This window comes from Pinus tabuliformis, chromosome 8, assembly GCF_031772625.1.
Source record: "Pinus tabuliformis cultivar Carrire ecotype Pingquan chromosome 8, CPIR1, whole genome shotgun sequence".
Lineage (NCBI taxonomy): Eukaryota > Viridiplantae > Streptophyta > Pinopsida > Pinales > Pinaceae > Pinus > Pinus tabuliformis.
In genome coordinates this window covers 1,618,966,733-1,618,984,060 of record NC_142294.1, presented here as the reverse complement: position 1 = coordinate 1,618,984,060, position 17,328 = coordinate 1,618,966,733, and the positions used below count along the sequence as shown (strand labels likewise).

Below are 17,328 nucleotides of genomic sequence, written 5' to 3'. Positions count from 1 at the left end.
GGAAAGAGGTGGTATTATATAAATACATATGGCCGCTACACTTTATGGAATGGATACGACTCCCTACATGGCACAGACAAGGAATTCTGATTATCTGGCGGTTCGTTCTTCACACTCTTCCTACCATCAGGAACGACCTTACCTGGCACATTAAAGCAAGCACACCAGTTCGCATCAGCTTGGACCCATGGACTGGTTGTGGCAATATGTATCGCCTTCCGCCTGAACTCATATTTTTTCTTAATGATAGGGGCATTGCCACGATTGATCATATTGCAGACTCGGAGAACTCCACTATTTTCTTGCCGGCATGGAAATCAACAACTTATCTTGGAATACCTGACCAGTGGTTGCAAGACTGGGAGGGATACATCACTGCATTGATCAAATCACATGTACGCATAACAAATTATGATGACGAGCTCATTTGGGCACATGCAGCACATGGAGTATACTCCCCCAAGGAAGGATACCCTATCATACTCGCTGCACACAAGCCACCTACTTTGGAGGGGTCGCAGAGATATCTTCAGAAACTTAAGGATCCCCCTCGAACCCGACTATTTATGTGGAATGTTATAATGAATAAGACCCCTATTGGAGTAAACCTGATGAAACGATCCCACTATGGTCTGAACTGGTGTGTCATATGCCATCAAGCTGAGGAATCGAATGAGCATCTCTTCCTTCTTTGTTCCACTGTTAGTCACATATGGGAACAAGTCCTCTCCTCACTGGCTATCACACAATGTTGGTTTGGTCATAATATCTTGGATGCATGGAACCAATGGTGGGTTGGGTCCACAAATATGAAAAATCAAAATCTCCCATTGATTATATGTTGGTCTATTTGGTTAAACAGGAACCATATCATCTTCAGCAACAAAGAAATTTGGTGGCCATTAGTAATTGCACAGATTATCAATGCATTTCATGAGGTACCCGATGATGACCATACTCCACCTACCTGTTCTGTGATACCTTAAGCTATTAACCGTAATCAACCTTGGGCCTATTTTGACAGATCTGCCCAAGAACAAGGATGTTGGGTGGGGGGGGGCATTTTATTTCACCTATCAGACAATCATTCTTACTGTATCCGAATGGGTTTGGGTGTTGGTACCAATAACTTTGCTGAACTCATCTCACTCAGACAACTATTACATTTTGTTTTGGCTCATGAATGCAAACAATTACATATTTTCGAGGACTCCAAAATCATCATAAATTGGTTCAATAACACATCTGCATGTCATGTGCATTCACTCAGGAACATATTGGATGATGCCATGCAATTAAAAACACAAGTTGATCATATTTCTTGTCTACACATTTACAGGGAACGCAATCAGGTTGCAGATAAACTATCCAAGGAGGCCTCGAACCGGCCCAGAGGTTTATGGTTAATTCAAGAACAAAGGCAGCTAAAGCATTTTCAATACTACCACAGGCCATACATCGATCAGTTTCATCAGAGGGTCAATAGGACCTAATTTTACAGCTATTATACTTCAATACATATGAGTTATCTATGCATTATATATTTTTGTATAAAACTTTTTACTGAACAATGAGTGTATACCATCTCTTGGTAATTTTTGTACAGACCTATATTTCTTGAAGGATATGGCCACAACATACAACATATGCCTTTAGGCATATACAACATGTAATTTTCCAATTAATAGAAAATTACGATTTTTCCGCGGGGAAAAAAGAAGAAAATAATTTGAGATTAATCACAGTGAAGACTATTTATAATTGAGTATATTTGTATTATTCACATTTTCTATCATTCAACACTATTACATTGTCACTTTACATTCAATTTTTTTTTTTTTTTTTTTTTAATTCATCATTAAAATTATTAACAATATTTATCATCTCAACAAACTAAGGTAACTAAGCAAATTTAAAATTAAAATGACCGGATTAGTATGAGGCATTTAGCATATAAATGATTATATTAATATTAGATGAATTTACATATTATTAATAAAATTAATCATATGTTCATTAGATTTTTTTGGTCGTACACTCTTAAAAATAGCCTAGATCCATCTTAACTCCAGATCTGTCAAGTGCTGAGAGGGATCAAATCTCTGGAGGTGCAAACTTTTCTTCAAGTTTTGCACTCAAAAAAGAAGTTTGCACCTCGAGAGATTTGATCCCTCTCTGTGTTGGATAGATCCAAAGTTATGATGGATCTAAGTTGATTTAAATCCATGTTCAAATATTTTTGAAAAGTATAAGGTTTAAACATGTTTTTTTTTTACTTCTAATCACTGTCTCTTTTTTAATTTTACATGAAATTATATTATGTCATGTAGACATTGAAATATTTTATTTATGATTGGGAATGAGTGAAATACTTTTACCACATTGCGTTGTAATATCAACAACATATCTTTATCTCCTTTTAAAGTTTACATGAAATTATATTGTCATGTGGACATTAAAATATTTTATTTATGATTGAGAGTGAGTGAAATATTTTTACCACATTGGGTTGTAATATCAACAACATATCAAGTGACCATAGTGAGGATAAGATTATTGATGTTTTATAATACTTTTAATTAAAACTAATTAAACATGCATATTCATTTTTTTTATTATTATAGCCCACACTGCTTTTCTATTTATTTAGAGAGTATTTTATTATTATTTTAAGAAGGACATTGATCAACTACATGTTTACGGAATAACACATTTCCCTCATATTTCTTTGTAAAATGCGTCTTTGGATGCACTAAATAGGATTTGTTACAATACCATGGGCCTATACAATGGCTTATCAATATCATATGCCTAAAAACACCATAATCCATTTCATATGACACTTGTTCATATTACATTTTTTTTTCAAATATTCAATTTAATTAAAAGAGAAAAAAAAAAAAAAAAAAAAAAAACAAACAAACAAACAAACAAACAAACAAACAAACATAACTATTTTGGAGATAAATCTCAACCTTTGATTTGCATAGCTTAAATCCCTACCATCCACTCATTAATTATTGATAATTGCGCAAAGAGGTGCTCTCCAACTTAGTATAATAGAGATGTTGGAACCCTACATTAAAAATAACTCTACATTAAAATAAAAATAACTTTAAAATAATAAAGTAAACCTGACTTGGTCAAGCTACTAGTGGTTTTTTACTAAGTCGAAACAAAATAAAAATAATTCTACTTTAAAATAATAAAGTAAAGCTGGCTTCGTCTCATGGTTCTGAGCTCCAGGTTTATGAGAACCTATAGTATTGACCCATGGTATTCATGTGAAATAGAGCGTATTTAAAGGATGAAATAAAACTAGCCTAGATCTATCTTAACTGTGGATCTATCGAGCACCGAGAGGATCAAATCTCTTTGAATATCAAATTTCTTTGCAAAGAGATTTGATCCTCTCAAGCTTGATAGATCTAGAGTTCACTACGCTAGTTAAATAAAAATACTAGAAAAAAGAGTTAGATAAATCATTTTTTTAAGTATAGATTTTGTTCTTAACAATTTTGTATTGTTTAAAAAGTATATGCAAAATTCTTATTTCAAGGACAAAAAATACTAAATCAGTGAATTTAAGAAAAGAAATCAATTTATTTACTTATTAATTTATTTTTGCTTTTAATAATATTACACAAAGTTTCACACTTTTTCGTTTTTTTCAATTTTTGATAAGTTAAATTATTTTAAAAAATAAATATAAAACTTAAAAACTAATCAAAATATCCAGAAATCCAAAAGATTATTTATTTTTGGCTAAATTCTTACTCAATAAAAATAGTAGTGACCACCTTTAAAAGTTAACTTTTTAAATAAGATTATATTCTTCGAATTAATAATTAATTAGCTTTTTTAATAAAATTAATTACTTCCAAAATTATTTATTTTTAGCTAAATTCCTACTCAATAAAAAAGAGTTGTGACTACTTTTAACAATTAACTTTTTTAATAAGATTAAGTATTTCAAATTACTAATTAATTAGCTTTTTTAATAAGATTAAGTACTTCAAATTAATAATTAATTAACCTTTTTAATAAAATTAATTACGCCGTAAGGCGTTTTCCTCTGGGAAGAACTCCCTTATATGCTACCGTGTCCTATTTTCGACCATTGATCTGATATGTTAGACGATTAAAAGAGATTGTACCGTTGGATCAGATCATTATAGTTGGAATTTTAATCGGTTAACCTTGCATGTGCTGGTTGAACTCCCTGTTTATCTCATGCTGGAGAGATTACCCGCTCTAAACCCTTCGCAGACAGTAGTGATGGCTACGCTCGAGTTTCGATCTGGATGAGCGCAGCGCTGAGTCGTCAGAATTGATGGCTACGCTGGAGTTTCGATCTGGATGAGCGCAGCGCTGAGTCGTCAGAATGACTGCAATTCGGCTCTCAAATATGTTAATACTACCCAGGCAGTTGGAAGATCCATGCAAGAACTCATTATAGTTATGAACTTCACTAGTAATGCTCTAAGCATGGTCGATGCTCTGGATACTTACGGGAAGAATATGGTCATATGGAGGCCTCCCAAAACGGAGAGATCATTGAATTTATCTAGCACTGCAGATTATTCCCATCATTTCAATAAAATTTTGGGTGTATCAGAGGTAAATGAATTGGTTCCCGACGTTACTGTTTCGAAGGATGAATCCTCCATGAGCATTCAACAAGCTGTGAACAGTGCACCGGATTATTCTGAACGGAGATTTGTGATACGTATCAAGGCTGGGGTTTATGAGGAGATCGTTAGGATTCCTCCCAATAAGACTAATATCATGTTTGTGGGCGATGGCATGGATAGGACTGTGATCAGGGGGTCTATGAGTGTGCCGTCCTTGCCTGGTGTTCCCACTACATATGACTCTGCAACTGTTGGTAATACTCGTCCTGGTTCCTCTTTCTTCTCCTTCATACCAAGTTAATTTTGTTTGCCTGAGTTTGGTTATGGTATTGTGTTTAATGATGGTGTGATTCCTGGCTGATTTTACATGCCTGAATTCCATGTGTTAGACCTATGAACCAAAGGAATCCTACTGAAGTAGTTAAAACCTCTTTGATTTGAAAAGCAAATACCCATTAAGCTAAGTAGGTTCCCGAATCCCTTGATAGTTCCAAGAACAAAATGGAGGTGTATTCTACAACCTGAGTTGTGTCCACTGCCCCACGCCCCTGCTCCCACCAAGCATGTATTGAATCAAATCCATGCATTTGGTACATTTATGATTTAATATGGATACTGGACTCAGTGTGCAGCTTCAGAAATTCCAAATACATATTTCCAGTTTAGCTTCAGAAATCCCAAATGCATATTTCCAGTTTATCCAAATAACATAGTGTTTTGGCTTTTGTCAATTTTACTCGAAATCCAATGAGCTGAGCTTTACAGCCTCTAAGAAAGAGGGAAATAGTCATAGACACAATACAGCTAGAAAGGTTCAGGCTGTCTATGTAAGAGGGAAATAGACACAATATAGCTAGAACTGTAAGAGATGGCTTCTTATTTCAATGCTTTGAGTAAGCATCCCTGACTATGTACGGGAGATCGTCTTTAGACCAAGTGTTGACCCTGGCTGTCGAAAAAGAGTCTCCATCGTAGGCTTTGAAGCTCCATGGCTACTAGCTTGTGCAACATGTTATTGTTGCTACGGGGTAGTGTAAACTATGTAATGTCTTAAGAGCAGAAACGATTCATCATGCAAAAGGGATTAATAAAGTTTAGTAAAGCAAGAACTTTTTTGAACTTTATGGTTTTATGCCAGGGTCCTTTTATTGAAAGAGTGGTTGTCAATGATCAAGTTTGGTGTCTTGAGTCCCTTCTTTAATATTATTTTATAAAAGTTGGCCCTTTTCCTCTGCCTTCAAATTGCAGGGAACTTGTCAATTACTTGCTTAGTTAACTCTTTGAAAGATGTATTTTGACTATTCTCTAAATAGTTTGAAATCATCTATCCTGAGACATTACGATTTGACACTTACATCTGGACAAAGAATGGCGACTGCAGCATCAGTGGATTGTAAGTTTTAATCAACATTAGAACCACAGTTGGCAACAACGAATTTCCTTTTAATGTCGCGTTCCTCCAACACAATTGTAACATCTCTAAATTTTTGAATTAGTGCTTCAAGTTATTTAACAGCAAATACCTGGTAACCGAGATCTTTGGTGTATCTTTGTCGGTACAGTGTTGAAAATTTTGCCAGCAGAATTGCACAGGCATGGCTTACCAAAAGCCCCTGCAGTTCTTGTTTGAATATTTCTAGGCTTGCTTATGCTTCATATTCATCAACATTCACATCTCCTTGGAGGATCATCTCTCCATCCCCATCTTCGTCATCTTGTTCACTTCAACTTCCATCATATGAACCTTCATCTGAATGTGAAGCCATGTTCACTTCTATGTCATATGGATCAAAGTCATCATGTAGGTCATTACAAGCACCTAGATCTGTGAATTCTTGGAATCCTTTAAACTTTTCCCTTCTCTAACTTTCCATTATGTTCTTTCTTCCTAATCACATCTGTTGAATCATTGGTAGAAGAGTTCATTTATATTTTACCTTGCATGAACTTGTTTGATAACTCTCTTAAAAACAAAAACTTATTGTTTCCTTTTCCTTCAATGGTGAAGACATCATGCATCTTTTCTATCAAATTAACTAGCTTATAAGAACCATACTCCACTAAAGATAGAGGTCTGCCAAAGACCTTTTGATATTCAGATGGAACATGTAAAGAAGCATACTTCCTCTATATATATTGAGAATGTGGACAAGTTGTCTCTTTAAACCTTGAATATCGCTAGGTTGGACCCAAAAATATGAAGTTTGTCCTGAATTTGTTTCATTAGAAGGCATTCTATGTTGACCAGAATCTGTGACAGATAATGTCTGCATAGGCTTATCAAGTGCAGACAATATGACACTAGATGTTTGAGTCCTTTGCAATGAAGAAGATTTACCTGCATGGGTGGGTAGAGTCCTTGAAATCGGAGTTGGATATTGTGTTGACCATGAATGCATTCCTATAACATTATTGTCATTTCTTATGAAATAATTTGGGTTATATTCTCCAACCAAATGAGGCGTTTTTGTCCAATCCATCGAAACATGCTTTGGATTTATATAATAAATTTGGTTTGGAGCATTTCCAATATTGTATCCATTCTTGGAGCTCCCTCTATAGACAGTAGATTCTTCATCATTTTGCATAACAGAGTCATCACCTGAAAGACAACCAACATGATAAAAAGTGAAATCGGGTGCTAGAGACAAGGATTTTGCTGGAACAAGACCTTCACCTCAAGCCAAACATGGTTAATCCCACACAAATCGACCATCATTGTGTAGTGAAGAAGAGACACCCACTCCATCTGGAAATGCAAGAACAATTGTATACCCCCATTTCCCTAGTTTGTGCAAAGCAAGAGAAAAATAAACATCTCATGAAATCAATAAAATGGTAGAGGGAAGATGATTATCAAGAGAAAATGAAAACATATACACTAAAATCGATTTATATGCTGCATCTTTCCTTCCATTGGGAAGGTCAATGAGGTTGACTCCAGTCTTTTGACAGCCTTCTCTCAGTCTTGGAGGAAAATTATTAAAATCTCCATAATGCCGAGAGCATAGTGACAACACCTGTAACCATTGGATGCAACCCAAGAGCCATCCTAATATTACCTGCTACATCCTCTGGATGGACTTCCCCAGGAATAGGGCAATTTTCAATATCCCAATTTAGAAATATCCTCCGACTTTATTAACCAGTACTTATTCAGTGACCAGTAACACATGGGATAGTATTATCTGCAATTTTCTTAAGGAACTTCATCAAGCTTGAAAGACGAGCCATATCTATTTTGCAATATAACTTTTACGCATCTTGCACATTCAAAAATGCCATTGCCCGAAAGATGCATTTAAACAAGCTGACCCCAGACAATTTTGTCTCATGAACACATGCCCACTACTAGAACAATACTAATGTGGACCTATGCACTGAGAGGAAACCAAAACCATGTTGCGGAGACCTGAAACAGAAAATCCCCAAATATATCCTCAGAAGGTCAAAGTCCAGGTTTATTTGGAAATCAGGAAATTCTGTTCCTTTCAAATACGTTTATATAATCTGTTCAGAAAATGGGAAATATCATCTTTATGGGGTCACATGTCCTGTACATCCTGCATTAGTTAATAACAAGTCATGAAATAAAATTGATCAGTAATCAAACAAGTCATGTTGCTAGAATCACATCACAAGAGACTAAAAAACAAAATCATTATGTCAACCTTCAACTTTCTCACAATATAAAAGCTCTCATTTCATCTTATATATTTGTAATAAGAATTCCTCAATACAATATATAAATTACATCTTCCAAAATGCAAACCATAACCTCTACTCTGCATATTTATATGTCGCTATAGATAAATTACAAACCTGTAATTCTCAATATCATTTAGAGCTTTGTTCCATAACTCTAGCATTTTCTTTTTAGAAACAGCTTCAAACTCTTGAGAAGCCAAGAACTTCAAAATGCTGTTGAGAATCAAGATGTCAATTACTTGCTTAGTTAACTCTTTAAAAAATGTATTTTGACAATGCTCTAAATAGTTTGAAATCATCTATCCTGAGACATTAAGATTTGATACTTACATCTAGACAAAGAATGGTGACTGCAACATCGGTGGATTGTTAATTTTAATAAACTTTAGAACCACCGTCAGCAACAACGAATTTCCTTTTAATGTCGCGTTCCTCCATCACAATTGCAACATCTATGAATTTTTGAATTAGTGCTTCAAGTTATTAAACACCAAATACATTGTAATCAAGATCTTCGGTGTATCTTTGTTAGTCCAGTGTTGAAAAATTTGGCAGCAGAATTGCACATGAATGGCTTACCAAAATCCCATGCGGTTCTCGTTTGAATATTTCTAGGCTTGCTTATGCTGCATATTCATCAACATTCAAATCTCCTTGGAGGATCATCTCTCCATCCCCATCTTCGTCATCTTGTTCACTTCAACTTCCATCATCTGAACCTCCATCTCAATGTGAAGCCATTTTCACTTCTATGCCATATGCATCAAAGTCATCACATAGGTCATTACAAGCACCTAAATCTGTGAATTCTTGGACTCCTTTAAACTTTTCCCTTCTCTAACTTTCCAGTATGTTCTTTCTTCCTAAGCACATCTCTTGAATCATTGGTAGAAGAGTTCATTTTTATATTACCTTGTATGAACTTGTTTGATAACTCTCTTAAAGACACAAACTTATTGTTTCCTTTTCTTTCAATGATGTGGTGAAGACATCATGCATCTTTTCTATCAAATTAACTAGATTATAAGAACCATACTCCAATAAATATAGAGGTCTGCCAAAGACCTTTTGATATTCAGATGGAACATGTACAAGAAGCATACTTCCTCTATATATATTGAGAATGTGGACAAGTTGTCTTTTTAAACCTTGAATATCACTAGGTTGCACCCAAAAATTTGAAGTTTGTCCTGCATTTGTTTCATTAGAAGGCATTCCATGTTGACCAGAATCTGTGACAGATAATGTCTGCATAGGCTTATCAAGTGCAGACAATATGACACTAGCTGTTTGAATCCTTTGCAATGAGGAAGATTTACCTACATGAGTGGGTAGAGTCCTTGAAATAGGAGCTGGATATTGTGTTGACCATGAATGCACTATAACATTATTATCATTTCTTATGAAAGAATTTGGGTTATATTCTCCAACCACATGAGAATTTTTTGTCAAATCCATCGAAACATGCTTTGGATTTTTACAATAAATTTGGTTTGGAGTATTTCCAATGTTGTATCCATTCTTGAAGCTCCCTCTATAGACAATAGCTTCTTCATCATTTTGCATATCAGAGTCATCACCTGAAAGTTGGGAAGATGGTATTTTTGAATATGCAATTCACATTCCTACAGCGAACTCTTAAGCGTGTCTTCATGAAAATGGCACGTAGCACGGTCAAAGAGCAGCTTTGGTCTTGGGTTGGGTTTGATTCCTAGCTTGTAAAATTTTCCAGATGTTGTAGTTCGAACTTCGAAGATGAAAGTACAAAACATTGGTAGACAAACTGCTTAAGAGTCATTAAGCATGTAAAGGGTTAACGGCTGAGTATTATATTTTGTGTGAAACAAGAAAACAGGAAATTAACCGTTTCCCTGAGAAAATGCTTCAGGGACTGCTTGCCAACCTACTTTCTCTATCCAGGACTCTGGCTTCTTTTTTGGTGACTTGTGTACAAAATGCGGTTGATTGCTGCGACTGCCAACTTGACACCACGTACAGGTCTAGAAGAAGATCAGTGAGAACTTAAGAACATGTGTTTCTTCCGGTTAAAATCCAGAGTAGTGTGGATTATGTATGCTTTTGTATATTTTCAACTGTTGGTAATACTCGTCCTGGTTCCTCTTTCTTCTCCTTCATACCAAGTTAATTTTGTTTTCCTGAGTTTGGTTATGGTATTGTGTTTAATGATGGTGTGATTCCTGGCTGATTTTACATGCCTGAATTCCATGTGTTAGAATTTTCCAGATGTTGTAGTTCGAACTTCGAAGATGAAAGTACAAAACATTGGTAGACAAACTGCTTAAGAGTCATTAAGCATGTAAAGGGTTAACGGCTGAGTATTACATTTTGTGTGAAACAAGAAAACAGGAAATTAACCGTTTCCCTGAGAAAATGCTTCAGGGACTGCTTGCCAACCTACTTTCTCTATCCAGGACTCTGGCTTCTTTTTTGGTGACTTGTGTACAAAATGCGGTTGATTGCTGCGACTTCCAACTTGTCACCACGTACAGGTCTAGAAGAAGATCAGTGAGAGCTTAAGAACATGTGTTTCTTCCAGTTAAAATCCAGAGTAGTGTGGATTATGTATGCTTTTGTATATTTTCAACTGTTGGTAATACTCGTCCTGGTTCCTCTTTCTTCTCCTTCATACCAAATTAATTTTGTTTGCCTGAGTTTGGTTATGGTATTGTGCTTAATGATGGTGTGATTCCTCGCTGATTTTACATGCCTGAATTCCATGTGTTAGACCTATGAACCAAAGGAATCCTACTGAAGTAGAAAAAACCTCTTTGATTTGAAAAGCAAATACCCATTAAGCTAAGTAGGTTCCCGAATCCCTTGATAGTTCCAAGAACAAAATGGAGGTGTATTCTACAACCTGAGTTGTGTCCACTGCCCCACGCCCCCTGCTCCCACCAAGCGTGTATTGAATCAAATCCATGCATTTGGTACATTTATGATTTAATATGGATACTGGACTCAGTGTGCAGCTTCAGAAATCCCAAATACATATTTCCAGTTTAGCTTCAGAAATCCCAAATGCATATTTCCAGTTTATCCAAATAACATAGTGTTTTGGCTTTTGTCAATTTTACTCGAAATCCAATGAGCTGAGCTTTACAGCCTCTAAGAAAGAGGGAAATAGTCATAGACACAATACAGCTAGAAAGGTTCAGGCTGTCTATGTAAGAGGGAAATAGACACAATACAGCTAGAACTGTAAGAGATGGCTTCTTATTTCAATGCTTTGAGTAAGCATCCCTGACTATGTACGGGAGATCGTCTTTAGACCAAGTGTTGACCCTGGTTGTCGAAAAAGAGTCTCCATCGTAGGCTTTGAAGCTCCATGGCTACTAGCTTGTGCAACATGTTATTGTTGCTACGGGGTAGTGTAAACTATGTAATATCTTAAGAGCAGAAACGATTCATCATGCAAAAGGGATTAATAAAGTTTAGTAAAGCAAGAACTTTTTTGAACTTTATGGTTTTATGCCATGGTCCTTTTATTGAAAGAGTGGTTGTCAATGATCAAGTTTGGTGTCTTGAGTCCCTTCTTTAATATTATTTTATAAAAGTTGGCCCTTTTCCTTTGCCTTCAAATTGCAGGGAAGATGGTATTTTTGAATATGCAATTCACATTCCTACAGCGAACTCTTAAGCGTGTCTTCATGAAAATGGCACGTAGCACAGTCAAAGAGCAGCTTTGGTCTTGGGTTGGGTTTGATTCCTAGCTTGTAAAACTTTCCAGATGTTATAGTTCAAACTTCGAAGATGAAAGTACAAAACATTGGTAGACAAACTGCTTAAGAGTCATTAAGCATGTAAAGGGTTAACGGCTGAGTATTACATTTTGTGTGAAACAAGAAAACAGGAAATTAACCGTTTCCCTGAGAAAATGCTTCAGGGACTGCTTGCCAACCTACTTTCTCTATCCAGGACTCTGGCTTCTTTTTTGGTGACTTGTGTACAAAATGCGGTTGATTGCTGCGACTGCCAACTTGACACCACGTACAGCTCTAGAAGAAGATCAGTGAGAGCTTAAGAACATGTGTTTCTTCCGGTTAAAATCCAGAGTAGTGTGGATTATGTATGCTTTTGTATATTTTAGTAGTACAATGGCTGCCTGAAGGATCCAATGGCTACTTAAAGGTAGGTCCCTTGTCGCACAAACAAAAAGATCTTATACATCAATTTGATGTCTCGGTTGGCTGTGACCTTAAAAGTTGGATTATTAATATATATCCCTAAGGGACTGGCACCCCTCTCAAAAGTTTGTAGATCTCTCAAAGGTCTGCAAGTCTGGTCATGGATGCAACTACCTTTGATACAGTTGCAGATTCTTTTATGGATCCTCTTAATGAGCCCAAAGGGGTCTAATCACTTGTCCAAATCTTGTAGTCAAGGAATGCAGACAGAAGGTGTGCCTTTCCCATCATGTTGCTTACAACTGTTGCCTGAAAATGCCAAAACACAATGCCAATGCCCTGCATGCTAGATAAAGTTAATAACAGTCTGAAGAAAGGTACAGATATAGATGACAAGACCTCCTTCTAGGGAATCAAAATGGAAAATGACGCTTAAATATCCAATCAACGAATTAGAATTTCACCACTGAAGTTCAACCCAGATTAAATTGCTTGCTAGGAAATGTTGATATAGAAATCATCAACAAGAATTCAGATGGGAGAAGAGAACAGTTGAAATCCAAGATTGTTTTGAATGCGCTCTGTCAATTACTAAAACAAGAACAATGCTTTTCTTTAGATTGTGGGTTGTTCAAGAGAGGAGAACTATAATATTTATTTCTGCAGATTCGGTCCTCTTAAGGCATTTAAAATAGAAAACATTTAAAGATAGTTTTACATTTTAAGGATAAAATATCTGGAACCTTTCATCATGACACCTGTAATGTCATTTAACAGGCATTGAGCTTTGCAAGTTTGATCCTCAGGTTACACCGCAGTAGAGCATAATTTCCAAGGTCATAAGCTAAAATTATAAATTGGATCCTGGGGTTCTGTTGATAACTGTACAAGTATGTATATGTCATTTTCAGACAGAAATGGTTTCCCCTGTGAAATCATCTCCAAATCAGCTACAACAGCAGGGAAGGTTTACTCAACATCTCAACTGCAAGCTCTCTCCACTAGAGCAACGACTGACAATTGATGCAAGGTAAGCTTCTGAAGATGTAATCTAAGGTTAGATTTTTCGATTTTCTTTTGGATTAAATTTAATATGGTTCATTTGTTTTAAAATGGGTCCCACGATGTCACCTTGCTGAAGCACCACTTTTCTTCCCTTAAAAGCAAAGATTAGCAGGTTCATTGCTCCCTGTACACTGACAAGGAGCAATGCATCGCCCTTGTCCTTACTGCAAGGAGCAATGATTGCCTAATGCCCTTCAGCAGCAATGACCTGGTCAACCTTTTAGATTTGTTCATTTTTTAGGGGATCACTTTGAAGAGGTTTGAATTTTCAATTACCTCATCTAATCGCTTGGGAACTCGTACTAAACTTTGAATTCACTAGGACAAAGGGTCTGGAATCATCCTCCTCTCCTCTCCTCACCAAGTCTATATAATGAAGTCATTCCTAAGGGACAGAAAGAAAGCTCTCTCTAAGATTTTTCAGCAGCATGTAATTATCTCTCTCTGGAGTGGCTTCATTATATAGACTTGGTGAGGAGAGGAGAGGATGAATCTAGACCCTTAGGTCTTGCCATTGCCAGCCCACAGCGCTTTCCAGCCTTGTTCTTTCATCACTGCTTTTTCTTTGACCTGGGAGGAAGGTATTATTATATGGTACCTAGTAACATCATACTCCAACTCCACATCACCTGGTGTCATCTTTCTTTTTCGGGTCCGAAAAAATATTGTCCCACAGTTTAGGCGTTCCAAGCATCTTGCTAGCCCCTTGCAGATTTCCTCCCTCTTCCCAGTTTTTCTGGATGGACGACAAGGGTAGTAACCAACTGCTCGCTGAAATACCAGCTGGTAACCCCAAGGTATTTAATGAGATTTTCTCCCGTGAAGGGCCACCCACCCCTTGGGATATAAAATCGTGTTATTTGTTGTTGTTAATGATATGGGATATGGATGAATAGTTTATGTCCTAGACTTCCTTTTGTTCCTCATATCCTGAATAATAATCAATCTAGATGGTATTGTATGTGCTGCTTCAAAAAGAGAGATTTACAGAATATATATCTTGTCGAACAAGTCATAAATGACTTCTGGTTATTCACAATTGAAGTTGGGTGGTTGTTTAATCCACAATCCAATCTATTATTTTTCTAGTATGCCTTCCCTTTCCTACTTCTTGCTACCATGGATCGTCGAAATCAGTGTATTGCAAGATTGCACGAAACGGGGAAACGGGTACGAGTTTCCGAAACGGGAAGCGAAACGAAACGTGACCTCCCCAAATTTTGCAAACGGGGAAACGCGAATATATATATAATATATATATATATATATATATATATATATATATATATATATATATATATATATATATATATATATATATATGGACATTTAAGAAATATGTGCAATCATAAAGCATATATGATACATTCTAATTTATTACATTATGATAAAATTGTCAATTGTCAATGCATAAACTATAAGTATCTAAATTTACATCACATTTACTCATGAATAATCACATAATGAAAATAGAAATATCCAAAATCAGCCATGAGAAATTTCTAATTTTTTGTCTCGTCCTTGATTGGGAGTCTCCTCCTACATAGTCGAATGACCTTAGTGCTCTTAATTAAATACAAGTTTCATACCCTAGTACCCTACATTCTCTTGATTATTGGGAGTCTCCCCTGCATAGAGGGCTTTGTTCTCTCGATTAAATACAAGTTCCATACCCTAGTACATGATAAAATCCAATGGAAACATTGCAATCCCCCCCAATCCTGAAATCCTGAAAAACAGATAATTCTGCTGGATTTTGAGTGAGATCTAAAATTCTACTTTCTCCATATGAAATCCAATGAGGGTGAAACCACTCTCAAACATCGTGAGTCATTTCATGGTAATGTTAAAAATTTAAGTAAAAGGATGAAAATGAAAAATAAAGGAGAATATCACTTTTACTTTAAGAATTTAACATTACCATGAACTGCATATCAACACTAGGGCAAAAGTTCACTTTTATAACTTTAGACAGGCATCTGGAAGCAACTAGAAGTCACTAGGCTAACGTAAGAATAGATTAGAAAACAAAAAACAAAACAAAAAAAATGAAAAAAAAAACACAAGTACAAGCTGAAACGTGGGTCGTACGGCCCTGAAACGCGTTTCAGGCCGTACTGGCCACGTTTCAGTTTCGTGAAACGTGGCAGTACGGCCTGAAACGCGTTTCAGGGCCGTACCAAACGCGTTTCAGCATTTCGTACTCGTTTCCGTACGGAAACGCCCTCCTACCCCACGTTTCCTGCAACATAGGTGTATTGCTTGCTTGCTTTTACATTTGAGAATTGTAACCCACTACGGACTAAAGTTACACAATTAATTTCCTTTGCAGAACTTGAAAAGCACATACCTGATGCACATGTTTTGATTTCTATGCCTTTCCACCCGGCCTATGTGACAACAGACAGGATCAAGAAGGCAAAGAACTTAAAGCTTCTTTTGACAGCTGGTATTGGTTCTGATCACATTGATCTAAATGTTGCAGCAGCCGCTGCTGTGACTGTCGCACAAGTTACAGGTACTATTTCTGAAATTATACCGCTTGTCACTGCCCTGTTCACGCTATGGACATTTTGGTATGAACAAGTTTCTGCAATGATTCTTCATAATTTAACTGACACCTTCTTCAACAATTTTTACAGCAAGTAATGTGGTGTCCGTGGCAGAAGATGAGCTAATGCGCATTCTCATATTGATGCGAAACTTTGTGCCTGGATATAAGCAACTCGTTGAGGGTGATTGGAAAGTGGCAACAATTTCTTACAGGTCATATGATCTAGAAGGGAAAACTATTGGTACTATTGGTGCAGGGCGTATTGGCAAAGAACTACTTAAGCGTTTGAAGGTATTCATTCTTAGGATCTAGTACTACTTCATGATGTTGCAAACTTCTTTTCAAAAATCAGTGCTCCATAATTCTTATGCATGCATGCTGTTTGTTTCAAAATTTCAACCTAATAATAATAAACATTACATGATGTTGAATTGAATTGCGTTCCTTTGTACAACCCTTCAATTGTAAGCTTCTTTACCACGATCGTCTTTCTATTGGACCCAAATTGGAAAAGGAAACTGGAGCAACATTGGAGACAAATCTTGATGAAATGCTACCTAAATGTGATGTACTTGTCATTAATATGCCTCTTTCTGACAAAACTAGGTGCGCCTTATCACAATTTCATAAATAATCTCTCCCATTATTCACTCAGACATCAATAGCACCTATATATTTTATACAACTTGTGAACAAAAACCTAATTATTGTTTCTCTTGCCCTTTCCTTTTGGTTACAATAGGGGAATGTTTAACAAGGAAGGTGTTCTCTACGAAGCCTAGCTTCTCTCTCAGAATCTTAACATCCCCTTTGCAAAGGGTTTCATTAGAATGACAACAACCCGCATTTAAAGCATTTCTCCACCCCTCTCCTAATTAGAAATACAATTTTGGGTTCTCTACTAATTTTCTCCACACCCATTTAATCTAACAATGGACATAGAGCATGTATATTTATACCTGTGTGTTGGAAATACCATTTTATACTTTAATGTTTATTATTTTTGTTTTATTATTATTACTTGAATTTCTTCTTAACAAGTGGTTGTGTTTCTTTTGGTTTTAGTGAAAGTATGGGCTCCAATGTTGGCTCTCTTATTATGGAGTATAATTCATCTTTGAGAATTTTTCAATTATTAAAGTAGGTTAGTCAATTGCTTAAAATATTAAATTTATTTCAAAAAGTTTTTGTTACTTTATAGGTTAGACACTGGCTTGAAATA

General features: G+C 36.1%; 1 protein-coding gene and 1 pseudogene across 1 annotated transcript; one reads left to right on the top strand and one right to left on the bottom strand.

Moving 5' to 3' along the window:
• Window positions 1-4,258: 4,258 nt before the first annotated feature.
• LOC149242282 (putative pectinesterase/pectinesterase inhibitor 51) lies at window positions 4,259-16,530 on the top strand. Its single transcript, XM_089367668.1, has 3 exons — window positions 4,259-4,888; window positions 15,885-16,070; window positions 16,195-16,530. The coding sequence occupies exons 1-3, from the start codon at window positions 4,360-4,362 to the stop codon at window positions 16,416-16,418; spliced, it is 939 nt and encodes a 312-aa protein (XP_089223794.1). The 5' UTR covers window positions 4,259-4,359; the 3' UTR covers window positions 16,419-16,530.
• On the bottom strand, window positions 5,934-8,932 carry LOC149242283 (uncharacterized; annotated as a pseudogene).
• Window positions 16,531-17,328: the final 798 nt, after the last annotated feature.